Raw genomic sequence first — 13,598 nt, 5'->3', positions numbered from 1 at the left:
TTTTTTTTAAGACAGAGTCTTGCTCTGTTGCCTAGAATGGAGTGCATTGGCGTGATCTTGGCTTACTGCAACTTCCACCTCCTGGGTTCAAGTGATTCTCCTTCCTTAGCCTCCTGAGTAGCTGGGATTACAGACGCCCACCACCACATTTGGCTAACTTTTGTATTTTTAGTAGAGACAGGGTTTTGCCATGTTGGCCAGTCTGATCTTGATCTCTTGACCTTGTGATGCACCCTCCTCAGCCTCCCAGAGTGCAGGGATTACAGGCATGAGCCACCACGCCTGGCCTGCTTTGTTTAAATTTTAAATATTACTGTTCATGTGTTTTTTTACTTGCTGAAACCTCTCAAATTTCTGGACTGTGAATTTGATGTGGGAAAACTGTCTACCTTTGGTCACTTCTGTGTCTCTCCTGTATAGCCCAAAGTGCTAGCCTTAGAGCCAAACTGCCTGAGTTTACATGGCCACTCACAGATGTAAGATCTTGGGCCTCGGAATCCTCACCTGTAAAACAGGGGTGATAATAGTGCCTTCTTCTTGGCCTGTTGTGAGGATTCAAGTCTTTTATACATATAAAAGTACTAAGAGGCTGGGCACATTGGCTCCCACCTGTAATCCCAGCGCTTTGGGAGGCCAAGGTGGGTGGATCAGTTGAGGCCAGGAGTTCGAGACCAGCCTGGCCAACATGGTGAAACCCTGTCTTTACTAAAAATACAAAAATTAGCCAGGGATGGTGGCATGAGCCTGTAATCCCAGCTACTCAGGTGGCTGAGACAGGAGAATCACTTAAACCTGGAAGGCAGAGGTTGCAGTGAGCCAAGGTCTCACCACTGCGCTCCAGCCTGGGTAACAAAGCAAGACTCTATCTCAAAAAACAAACAAACGTAAGTATTTAGAAACTTATTCACAGGTCACCTTCTTACTACAGCATTCTCCCACTTCCTTTGCACTCCTAACCTCCTTATCTGCTTTATTCTTCTCTCTTGCACCTGTCATTACTTGGCATGTATTTGACATGTTTGTTCTGCTCCCCTTCTATGTCCACCATCCCCATCAGCAGCATAATGTGGCTGTAAAATGAGAGTAATGATGTAGAAATCTCTCGTAGGGTATTCCACAATGGCAGGAATTTGTCTCTCCTTCTCACCACTCTGTGCTCTCCACCTAGCATTGTATTGTCAATGGAATGTTGAAAGAACAAGTGTTAGCTGCTGGTGGATGGCATGGCCACAGAAGCTCAGTGAGTGGGTGTCGAATGCAGCCGAGCCTGAATGGGTAGCCAAGACGGCTGCACCATGTGGTGCCAGCTGGGGTGGGTGCCTCTGACTTGGGCCTTTTCTTTGCAGGTGTCACTCGAGAAGGTGCTTGGCATCACAGCCCAGAACAGCAGTGGCCTAACCTGTGACCCTGGCACAGGCCATGTGGCCTACCTGGCAGGGTAAGCAGATGAGGGCCTTGGCGTCTAATTGTTGCTAGGGAATTTGGAGCTCAGAGCCTGAAGCCATCGGTGAATCTCTCTGAGCCTCATCTTTTTCCCCTGTAGGATGTGGATAATGGGGTCTGCCTCCAACGACTGTGGAGAGGATTCCATAGCCCACTCTCTGTCTAGAACAGTGCCTGGCATGTAGTGAGTGCAGTGAAAGCCTTTATTATGACTACAGGGGGGAGGTGACAGCGATTCTGGGAAAGACAGGTGGTTAAAGTCCACACTGTGGTGTCAGGTAACCTGGATTTCTGTCACAGCTCTGTTGTATATGCTGCTCTCTGAGCCTCTTCCTCTGCCTCTGTAAAACAGCTAGTAACCCCTCTGCTTGCAATAGTTGAGAGGACTGAGGGAGATGCTACAGCTGTTCATTCCATAAATACTCATGTAGCCTGGCACTGTGCTGAGGACATCCCCCCTCTGGGTTTATTTCCTTATCTATAAATGGGCCTAAAGAGTCCTGACTTGACCTAATCTGGCAGTTGTGAGGATTTAAAACAATTACATCTCTCTCTCTCTCTCTCTTTTTTTTTTTTCTTTTTTTTTTTTTTTTGTTTTTTTTTTTTTTTTTTTTTTTTTTTTTTTGAGACAGGGTCTGGCTATATTGCCCAGGCTAGAGTACAGTGGTATGAATAACAGCTCACTACAGCCTCAACCTCCTGTGCTCAAGCTATCCCGCCATCTCTGCCTCCCGAGTAGCTGGGACTACAGGCACATGCCAGCACAGCCAGCCAATTTTTTTTTTAGTAGAGATGAGATCTCACTATATTGACCAGGCTGGTCTCAAACTCCTGGGCTCAAGTGATTCCCCCACTCCCGCTCCCACTGCCAAAGTGTTGGTATTATTGCCAGCCTAAGGTCTTTATTAGTCTAGGGTCTGACAGACATTACCTCAGAGGAAGTGTTGGTTTCAGTTTAAGAACATAGTTGTGTTAAGTGCCTTAGAATTTTCAGCAGAAACACCTGGAGGAGGGGGAGGAGGAGACCAAAGAGAACCATCTATGCAGAGGGTGCTTGTTTATTTGTGGGCTTTTCTGGTGGGAATAGAATTATCCCAGGACCCCAACACTCCCTCCAGTTGAAGCGTATTTTCCTCTTTCTCCCCAGCTGTGTGGTGGTGATTTTGGACCCCAAGGAGAACAAGCAGCAGCACATCTTTAACACCGCCAGGTAGGCTCAGGCCTGGGCGGTTGGGGTAGGGGCAAGGTTGAGACAAAGGCTCAGCATGCCTCCCCTCCCCCACACAGCCTGGAGGTACTCACGGGTAGGTGCTTACTCGTTCACTCACGTCTTGGCTCAGCAGCATTGCCAGGTGTCTGCTCTGTGCTGGGTGCTGTTCTGTGTGCTGGGGACACAGCAGTGACCAGAGGAGACAAGAATCTGCTGGCTAGAGCGAGACAGACTGTAAACCAATCAGCTAATTCCTGGCTGATCACAATCAGTGTTATGGAGGAAATGATGGGGGATGTCTTCGGGCAGGTTTGTGGGCAGAGAATAGGAGGAAAGCCATATCAGAGGGCTCAGGGAACGCCGCCCCGAGTCTGAGACCTGAAGGAAGTGAGAGGTGACCCATAAGAAGCTGTAGGAAGAGCGCTTCAGGCAGAGGGCACGGCAAAGGCAAAGGCCCTGCAGTGGTTAAGAATCTTGGGCGGTTTAGAAGTGGCCAGGGATCCGGGTACCTGGAGAAAGGAAGCAGGCGAGATGAGGTTGCAACAGGCAGAAGCCACATCCCCCAGGCCTTGTAGCCTTGGGAAGGGGCTGGATAGCATGCTGAGTACAGAGAGCAGCCACAGGAGGGCGCCACAGGCCAGGGATGTGCTTTTCACCTCCAGCCCTCCAGCAGCTCTATTCCCTGCTTTGCTTTTCTCCACAAAATTTGCTCCCTTCTGATATGTTGTTCAATTTCCTCACTGATGGTATTCACTGTGGGTCTCCCTTCATTAGTATGAGTGCTCTGAGAGCAGGGACTTTCTCTGAGTTCATTTCTGTGTCCCTAGCACCAAAGAGCAGTGTCTGGCACATTGATGGCCGTTTCCTTTTTTTTTTTAAAGAGACGGGGTTTCACCCTGTTGGCCAGGATGGTCTTGATCTTTTGACCTCATGATCCACCCCCCTCGGCCTCCCAAGGTGCTGGGATTATAGGCGTGAGCCACCGCGCCCGGCCTAATGGACATTTCCTAGGAGAAAGACTGAACGTGATTTGGGTTTTAGAAAGATCCCTTCAGCTGTAAATTTATTGGGAAAGAGAGCCCCTGCTCCTCTGCCTTGGGGCTAAGTGATCTCTGTGTTACCCTGGGGATATGGTCCCAATAGGGCTGTGACCTTTGGAAGGCACCCCATGTCCCTCCTTAGCATAGCTTAGGCTCAGCTCCTTTGGCCCAGTTCTCCAGGTGGTTGGATAAGGAGTGCGTTTTCATTTGCCCTTATGGTTCCTACTATATGATCCTTAAGCTACATCAGGTTCTTGTTATATGGCAGAATTGCATTCCCTCTTGAAAGTGGCTTTGGACCTTTTGTTCCTAACTGTGGGTTCTGTCACTGGTGATAAGGGCAGAGCTGGGTTCCAGTCTCCTGGCTCAAGCGTCTGTTCACTATGGAATCTCAGGTGAGACACTTCTTTCAGATCCTTGGTCACCACTGGAAATAAAATAGCTACCTTCAATTGGGAGAGCAAACCAGAGTCGCATAGACTTGCCAGACACAGTGTGTTTTAAAGGTTGGATGAGTGGACATTTTAAGTTTTTTAATACAAAAATCCAAATGTCTCTCTTGTTTGGAAAAGTGAGAAATACTGGCCTCTGGGGCCCACATTCCCCTGTGACAGTGATGGGCTGAGCTTAGTGACATTTGTCAGGCTCCTGTGGCCAGTTCCTCTCACCTGTAGGCAGTGGAGTGGGTAGCCCGGATCTGTAGTAGGTGGCATACAGGTGCCCACCCTTGACCACCTGTGGGTCTATGTTAGGAAGTGGTGTGGCCAGTGTGGCGGTTTTCACCCTGACTGCATATCAGGATCACCTAGCCCATGGGCCTCACCCCAAGAGAAAGGCAAATCAGTTGATCTGGGGTGAAACCTGGGCATTGGCAGTTTTTAGACTTTTTGTATTGAAATAATTTCAGACTTCTAATAGTACAAAGACCTTTTCCATATTTCCCAAATGTTAGCTTTTTTTTTTTTTAATTTTCCCCCGCCGTCTCACTCTGTCACCCAGCCTGGAGTGCAATGGCATAATCTTAGGTCACTGCAAGCTCCGTCTTCCAGGTTCAAGCGATTCTCATGCCTCAGTCTTCTGAGTAGCTGGGACTACAGGCGTGCGCCACCATGCCTGGCTAATTTTCTGTGTTTTAGTGGAGACAGGGTTCACCATGTTGCCAAATGTGGTCTTGAACTCCTGAGCTTAGGCAATGTGCCCTCCTTGGCCTTCCAAAGTGCTAGGATTACAGGTGTGAGCCACCACACCTGGCCAAATGTTGTCTATATACATATTCAGTTGTTCTGAACTATGAGAATCAGTTGTAGACATAATGCCCTTATATATCTAAATACTTCAGGCTGGGTGCGATGGCTCACGCCTGTAATCTTAGCACTTTGGGAGGCCTTGGAGGCAGGAGAATTACTTGAGGTCAGGAGTTTGAGACCAGCCTGGGCAACGTAGGAAAACCCTGTCTCTACTAAAAATACAAAAATTAGCCAGGGGTGGTGGTGGGTGCCTGTAATCTCAGCTACTCAGGAGGCTGAGGCAGGAGAATCGCTTGAACCTGGGAGGCAGAGGTTGCAGTGAGCCAATATCGCTTACTGCACTCCAGCCTGGGCAACAGAGCAAGACTTCATCTCAAAAAAAGTAAAGTAAAATAAAATAAATACTTCAATGTGTATTTCCTACAAAAAAAAAAAAAAAGTGACAGTCCTTCTAAACTGTTATACATCCAGCAAAATCAGGAAATGAAAATGGGTGCATCACTCCCATACGCTCCACAGATGGCTCCATTCAGGAGTCAGCCATTGTCCCAGGATTGTTGTTTATGATCAGAGGATTCTGTGTAGAACCACACATTGCATTGAGTTGTCACCTCAGTCTCCTTCAGGCTGACATGGCTCTTCTGTCTTTTCTTGACTTTTAGGAACTTGATGCTTTTGAGGATTGTAGACATGGTATTTTGTAGAGTGTCCCAGCATTTGGGTTTGTCCAATGCCTCCTCCCAGGCAGACTTAGCTTCTACATCTTTGGCAGAAATAGACCAGAAGGGGTACTGTGTTTTCTTGGTGCCTCCTCTCAGGAGGTCTCCCAAGACCGGTTTTGTTGACTGGGAGCACTTTGCCAAGATGGTGCCTGCCAGATTCCTCCACTTCAAAGCCTCTCTTTTTCCCTTTGTGACTAGCAAGTATTCTGGGGACATCTTTTCTGAGACTGAGCAAATGTTACCCTGTTCCTCACCAAACTTTCACTCAACTAATCTTAGGCTTTGACATGTTTCAGATGCTCCCCAGGGAATTCCATTTTGCAGCCAGGACTGAGAACTACTGGCTTCAAGTTCGGGGCTCTGCCCTGTCTGGTTAGGTAACCGCGGGCAGAAGACTTCCCTTTGTTGCAGTCACGTCATCTGCAAAGTTGGCTTACAAGAGCCCTGACTCCGTGAAGCATGCATGAGGAATCAGTGCAGTGATAGCCACACAGCATTTGTCAAAGGGCCAGGCACAAGGCCAGGGCATGCGACAAGTTAGGGGCAGCTACAGACAACAGAAACCCCTCACAGCGTAGCTCAAAACCCAAGGGCATGCTCTTCCTGCATGTCCAGAGGTGGGCAGCCCAGGGGCAGTGTCTCTGATCACCAGGGACCCCACTCCTTTTTTTTTTTTTGGACACAGAGTCTTGCTCTGTTCTTGCTCTGCACTCCATTCTGGAGTGCAGTGGCGCAATCTGCAACCTCCACCTCCCAGGTGCAAGCGATTCTCCTGCCTCAGCCTCCTAAGTAGCTGGGACTACAGGCACATGCCACCACACCTGGCTACTTTTTTTTTTTTCCTGGAGGCAGAGTCTCTGTCACACAGACGGGAGTGTAATGACATAATCTCATCTCACTGCAACCTTTGCCTCCCGTGTTCAAATGATTCTCCTGCCTCAGCCTCCCAAGTAGCTGGGATTACAGGCACCCACCACCACGCCCAGCTTTTTTTCTATTTTTAGTAGAGATGGGGTTTCACCATGTTGACCAGGCTGGTCACAAACTCCTGACCACCCACCACTACCTCCCAAAGTGCTGGAATTACAGGCATGAGGCACCGTGCCTGGCCCCATTCCTTCTCTCCTGCTGCTCTACCTCATTTATTGTGAGGCTTCTGGTCTTGAAGTCGATTCATGGCCCAAGATGGAGTTCTGGCTGTTGTGTGCTTATTTCAGGAGGGAAACTGGTAGGAAGCAGGGCAAAGGGTTCCCTTTGAGGAGCATTTCGGGAAGTCCACACAGCATGTCAGTTTATTTCTCATTGGCCAGACTAAGTCATGTAGCTATATATGTGTAGCTGCAAGCATAAAAGTGGGCTTATGTCAGTGAGGAAAGAGAGGCGAGTGGATATCCAGGAGGCAGCTTGCCCTGTTTGCTGGAGTAAGGAGCCACGGGAAGCCTGGGAAGAAGCAGGTTGACTTGATGATGAATACTCCTTAAAGTTGCCAGAGTCTCACTTAGAGGCATTTACTTAGTTATCTGCGCGCCAATTTACCATCTCACGTAGGGAGACAATTATTAGATTGTTAAGGAACAAAGGTAAAAAGATTAAAAGAGAGGAGAAGAAGGAAACCATACTGTCTGGGAATGGTGAATCTTGCTGCCAAAAACATGCCAGCTGGCCTGCTCATTCAGTCCTTGTGCAGGCTAGCTAGGAGTATCAGAAACATTTTGGTTGTTTATGGACTTTCCAGAACACCTTCAGCATTTAGCAGTGGAGCACATGCTGCAAGGCTCCCTTGATATGATGCCTGCCAGGGTCCTCCCATCAGCACCACCCCTTGAGTTAGGCCAGGCCTGTAGCATTTCCTGCATCTCTATTTCCCCGTGTTATAGGGTGGGTGGGATCTTAGGGTACCCACTGTGGTAGAGGGAGAAGAAAGCAGAGTCCTCATACAGTGTCTATCCCATTTGGGTTTGGTGTCTCAGGGTGAAAGGGGCCTTTGCTTTTACCCCCATTTCTCTGTGTGCTGTTCTGGACACGCCAGCAGCACTGGCTTTGTGGGAGCTGCTTGAGCTCACCCCTCCTGGCCTCTTCCAAGGCTTGGGAGGCAGGAGAGGGTAGAGTGCTATGGGAGTCACCAGGATGGGGTCTGGCTGCCCACCCTCAGTGGAACCAGTGATCAGCTCTTTTCCTTATCCGCAGGAAGTCTCTGAGCGCTCTGGCCTTCTCCCCTGATGGGAAGTACATAGTGACAGGGGAGGTGAGTCATGATGATGATTGAGTGGGAGTGGGGGGCTGGGGGGACTTGGGGGTCATTCCTTCTGCTCCCAGCAGGCCTGGGAGTCGCTGGAATAGCTCCTTTCTGGGCCAGAACAGCCCAGTGGCAGATGAGGGAGGTGGCTTTTGGGCACAGCCTGTGGCAATGCCATCTTCAGCCTTGACAACCCTTCTAGCCCTGCCTGGTACAGAGTCTAGCAGCAGTAATGACCCCACTTTTCCTAGAATGGGCACAGGCCTGCCGTGCGCATCTGGGATGTGGAGGAGAAAAATCAGGTGGCGGAGATGCTAGGCCACAAGTATGGTGTGGCCTGTGTGGCCTTCTCACCCAATATGAAGCACATTGTGTCCATGGGCTACCAACATGACATGGTGCTCAACGTCTGGGACTGGAAGGTAAGAGCCGACCAGTGGGCATGTGGCAGGCAGCCGGCTGCCAGAGCATCCTGTGTCTCAGGCACTGGGAGAGCTATATAAGAGGATGTAGTAAAATGCCCACTCACCCAACAGATGACAGCTATTGAGCACCTGCTGCATGCTGATCCCTTATTGTAGGGCACAAGACAGGCTCCCAACTAGAAGAGTTATAAATATTTTTGTATTGACCAGCTGTGACCTTAGGCGAGTGACTTAACATCTCTGTGAGTCTGTTTCCTCCTTTGTTAGATAGATATAGTAGTACTTACCTTGTTGAGTTGTGAGACTTTAGTGAGTTGATAAGCACTGGAAGGCCAGGCTTTGGAACAGCTGTGGAGCCGGCAAAAGTGGGTACGAAGTCCTGGCTCTGCCCATAGCCCACTGTGTGACCTTGAGTTGAGCACATGACATCTCCACCTCTGAGCCTGGCAGCATTGCGGAGACGTACCTCACTCGTGGGGCCACTGACAGAATTCTGTGGGTTATCCTGTGAAGGACTCAGGGCAGGGCCCAGAGCAAGAGCCCTATCTGTGACAGCCATAGGTTGTGTCATCCTTACATCCCAGCCATGACTGTCCTCAATGCTGTGGGGACAGACACTATGGGTTGCAGAGCTTAGACCCTTGGGGAGAATTCTGGAACATACTCTCACATGGGGACCTTTCCAAGCCTCTGTCCCCTCCTTTGTTGATGAGGAATGAGCAGAGTGCCCCACATAGGTTTCCCCATACAGCAGCTCTCTGTAGGGTCCCAGGAAGACAGACTTGAAGCGGGGATGAGCAGGGAGGTCCAGGCTGAGAGCAAGGGCACAGATAGTTCAATGGAATGAGTGCTGGCATGAGCTTCTCTGTGCTTATTTTTCCAGAAAGACATCGTGGTGGCCTCCAACAAGGTATCTTGTAGAGTCATTGCTCTCTCCTTCTCAGAGGACAGCAGCTATTTTGTCACTGTTGGGAACCGGCATGTGAGGTTCTGGTTCTTGGAAGTCTCCACTGAGACAAAGGTGAGTTTCTGTCCCTGCCCTTTCAGCCAGGCCCTGAGGGAGTCACCATCGGTGGCAGCATGGGCTCCTGTTTCTCCCTGAGATTTGGGGGCAGTGGCCTCGGACCATTTGGCATCTCAGGGGCCCAGCTGCTGCTTCTGGGCCTGCTCTCAGGGTGCTAATGCACAGGCCCTGCTGAGAATCCCCTGACCCTGGGACCGGCTCTCATTCTTGGACTGCTGCTGTCCAGCCCCTCTAACCAGAGGGGCAGGGCTCTACTGTTTTCTTTCCTTCTCCTCCATTTGGAAGAGCTTCTTAGGGTTCTCCTGTTTAGTTGTGTCCTATCATCTGGTCATGCAGGGCCCATTGTGGCCCTGTTGGGGCTCAGCTGTGTGGACAGTATCTCACTATGCCCTCTGTGTCTCCAGGTGACGGGCACAGTACCCCTTGTAGGGCGCTCAGGCATACTGGGCGAGCTGCACAACAACATTTTCTGTGGTGTGGCCTGCGGTCGGGGCCGGATGGCGGGCAGTACCTTCTGTGTGTCCTACTCAGGCCTCCTCTGCCAGTTCAATGAGAAGAGGGTTCTGGAGAAGTGGATCAACCTGAAGGTACCACCCTCCCTCTCTGCCATCAGTGTGGCAGAGTCTTTGCTGTTCATCAGTATTGACCACACAGGTTCTGCTTATATGACTAGTGGAGAATGACTCCCCCTCTGAGCTTCGGTTCCCCATTTGTAAAATGGGAGTACTGCTGCCCTCCCCACAGAGCTGATAAGGAAGTCAGGTGAGATAATATTGGCAAGGCAGGGAGCACAGTGCTTGGTACCCTGAAATGGGCTCAAGGTGACAGCTGTTTTCCCATCACTATTTGATTTGCTTCACATTTCTCTTCTCCGTTGAGCACTCTTGCCTGGTAGAGGACTGCATTTAAAAAAAAAGATCAGAGATGCCATTGATTTAATAATATTTTAGTCAAAAAAGACTACGCAAAATACACAAACTTTTATTTATATTTAGTTTTATTTTTTTGAAAAGGAGTCTCACTCTGTTGCCCAGGCTGGAGTGCAGTGGCGCAATCTTGGCTTACTACAACCTCCGCCTCCCAGGTTCAAGCGATTCTCCTGCCTCAGCCTCCCAAGCAGCCTGGATTACAGGAACCTGTCACCACCCTCGGCTAATTTTTGTATTTTTAGTAGAGACAGGATTTTACTATGTTGGCCAGGCTGGTCTCGAACTACTGACCTTTGGTGATCCACTCGTCTTGGCCTCCTGAAGTGCTGGAATTATAGGCATGAGCCACTGTGCCTGGCCATAAACTTTTAAACTAAAGTGTGATCTATCGATACATTGCAGAGCTCCTTTCCTTTAGTATCTGAAGGTTTGAGTCCAAGCTGTTTTCCCATCTGGAATCAGTTGCCCATTTGGCTATCAGCTGGAGCATTGTGGTTTTCTCTCCTGTTCCTGTCCTGCCTTTGTGACTCACTCTGGAGATCACCTTTGCGGTTAATGGCATGTGGAGAGGTTCCAAGTTTTATCTCTTTCCTAGTTGGTTAAACCTCATTTTGTCTTTTTCAACCAAGTAAAAAGCTCTCAATAGATAGATGTTTAATTCCTCAGCACTAAATGACCCATAAATTAAGTCCTTGTAGATTTGGAAAAACTCCTTTAAGCTGTGTCTAGAGTTCTAGCATTTCCTGATAGAATAGACAGCTCTTCCTAGATACTGTAACTTTTTTCTGTACCGCTTTGGAGTATAGTCTTTATGAAGTTGTTTGGAAGCAATAGGGAATAAGATTTACGCCTAAAATTCAACCCTGTTACTGCAGGTGACTTACTGAAGTTGCAGTCTGCTGAACAGATATTTTCCATACATAGCTACATTTCCCCGTAGACAGCAGTGACAACTCTGTCCCTGTTCATGCTTCTGTCTGACTGCTGGCCCATGTCTTTCAATAGTGGCCATATGTTATTCAAAAATCTTAAAATGTTCTAAAATGGATGTGTTGGACCCAAGGAACTATAAGTCTTCTCTGGAGGCCTAAGGCTGCTCTGTCAGTCCCCATGTCCCTGGGCCAGACCACGTCAAGCACCAAATCCACTGGGGTCCCCTTTGCCTCCACAGGTCTCCCTGTCTTCCTGCCTCTGTGTCAGCCAGGAGCTCATCTTCTGTGGCTGCACAGATGGGATAGTCCGCATCTTCCAGGCCCACAGCCTGCACTACCTTGCCAACCTGCCCAAGCCGCACTACCTTGGGGTAGACGTGGCACAAGGACTGGAGCCCAGGTACTGCCCTGCAGGGAGAGGGAACTGGAGGGGCCCACCCAGAGTCTCTCTGCTGGCATTCATCCATGCTTCCAGATCCATCCATCTGTCTGTCCATTCCACAAATACCCATCATGACTCTCAGCCCTGGGTATTACAAAGCAGAAAAGTCCTTGCCTTCTGAGGCAAGCTTCACAGTGAGAAGTGAGGCTGGGTGGGGGAAGAAACAGTCAGTGAGAAAACAAAGGAATAAACAATCTAATTTCAGATAGCAGTCAGTGTGGTGAAGAACAGTGTGGAGCAGGTGTGAATGTGGTGGAGTGTTGCCAGCCACATGGCTGACCCCTACTAAGCAGCTGCTAAGTGCCAGCCCTGGGCTGGAAGCAGGACACACCTATAATGAAGCAGCAAAATCTCTGCCTCTGTGCAGTCTAGCAGGGGCCTCAATGATAAGCAAGTACACAAAAAAGATCATTTCAGGTCGGCATCAGTGCTTTGGGAGTGCCCAGGGTGGACTGTGCTGATTGGGTGTCTGGTGAGAAGGAGCTGCATATAGGTGTGTGGAGAGCTGGGTCCCAGCAGTAGAGGTGACCTCCCACTGTGCTTGTCATGTTGCAGGAATAGTAAGGGACTGCGTGGACAGAGCCCAGTATGCCAGGGGACGATAGTGGGAGACGAAGCCAGCATGGGGCGCCTGTAGTCTATCCTCAGGTCAGTGGGCAGCTGCTGGGGGTTTCAGGCGTTGGAGTAAGTGACCAGGCCTTACATGTTAGGTCCCTTGGCTGCTGTGTCGAGAGTGGATGGAAGCACTAGGCTGTGGCTCGTCTTCCCCTTTGTTGCAAGTCTGTTTATGGTATCAGGGGTTACCTAACCAGCGGGTGCCGGGTGCCTAGGTCTGCCTCTTTGTGGATTTCTGGATGCTAACTCTTGGGTGCCTTTTCCACAACAGGGCCTGAACAGGGGAACTGGGTGTCATGCAGGAAAGGAGGGGTGAGCAACCCACAGGCAGTGTTGCGTTGAGTAGCAGGGTTGGCAACTCTGCTGCCTTCTGTTGTGCTGTGTGACCTCAGGAAGGTGACTATACCTTCCTGTGCTTCCGTTTTCTCATGGGTAAAATATAGTACCTATCTCTTATCATGGTTGTGAGAATTTATTGCAGCTAAAACGCTTGGCTAGCACAGTATAAATGCTCAGTAAACTGTAGCCTTTGTAGGGAGACCCCAGGCCAAGGGGCAGCTCCCCAGCCTACTTAGGACACGGGCTTTTTGATCATGCTTTGGTGAGGCCAGGAAGAGGTGGGGCCTGAGATACATGCTTATTATCTTTCTATGCTTAGAGAGCAGGAGCTTGGATTGGGTGAAATGATGGGAGAGAAATGTTCATAGGAATCAAAAACCCGATTGCTCTCAGGGCCAGGCAGAAGCTTCCAGTTTGTATCCTCTACATGAGAAGCAAAGCAGAGGAAGAGGGAAAAGGGAGAAGTGGAATTGGAGCAGGAGAGATGCATGGCCACAAACACCATGAGGGATGACATTGCTGGGGAGGCAGCTCCACTGTCACTAGAGTTGGCTGTCACTACTCAGTGACAGTGATGACGATTGATGACCCATGTGGTCTTGTTAGCTTCCTCTTCCACAGGAAGGCAGAAGCAGTCTACCCAGATACAGTGGCACTGACCTTCGACCCCATCCACCAGTGGCTGTCCTGCGTGTATAAGGACCACAGCATTTACATTTGGGACATCAAAGACATCAACAGAGTGGGCAAGGTGTGGTCAGAGCTCTTCCACAGCTCTTACGTCTGGAATGTGGAGGTGAGCCCCTCCCTCTCTCTGCCCCTGCTCAGCCTCTGCACAGTTCCCCACAGAGTTTGGGAACCCATTCAGTAATTCCTTCAGAAGATACTCATTGATCCCATCTTATGCATCAGGCCCTATCCTAGGTGCTGAGGACACAGACAAAAACCCTGTCCTTAATGAGCTCACATTTGGGCGGGAAAGGAAACCTAGAAA

General features: G+C 49.6%; 1 protein-coding gene across 1 annotated transcript in view; it reads left to right on the top strand.

Moving 5' to 3' along the window:
- Positions 1–13,598, top strand: part of WDR62 (WD repeat domain 62) — a 48,990-nt gene that overhangs the window by 3,126 nt on the left and 32,266 nt on the right. The window contains exons 2-9 of the mRNA XM_037730699.1: positions 1,347–1,438; positions 2,591–2,653; positions 7,850–7,907; positions 8,150–8,320; positions 9,207–9,344; positions 9,752–9,934; positions 11,448–11,608; positions 13,211–13,400. Coding sequence (XP_037586627.1) covers positions 1,347–1,438; positions 2,591–2,653; positions 7,850–7,907; positions 8,150–8,320; positions 9,207–9,344; positions 9,752–9,934; positions 11,448–11,608; positions 13,211–13,400 — 1,056 coding nt within the window. The remainder of the gene's footprint in view (positions 1–1,346; positions 1,439–2,590; positions 2,654–7,849; positions 7,908–8,149; positions 8,321–9,206; positions 9,345–9,751; positions 9,935–11,447; positions 11,609–13,210; positions 13,401–13,598) is intronic.

This window comes from Cebus imitator, unplaced genomic scaffold (genome assembly GCF_001604975.1).
Source record: "Cebus imitator isolate Cc_AM_T3 unplaced genomic scaffold, Cebus_imitator-1.0 Scaffold356, whole genome shotgun sequence".
Classification (NCBI taxonomy): domain Eukaryota; kingdom Metazoa; phylum Chordata; class Mammalia; order Primates; family Cebidae; genus Cebus; species Cebus imitator.
The sequence above is the reverse complement of the archived record's forward strand: the minus strand, read 5'-3'. Positions and strand labels throughout refer to the sequence as shown.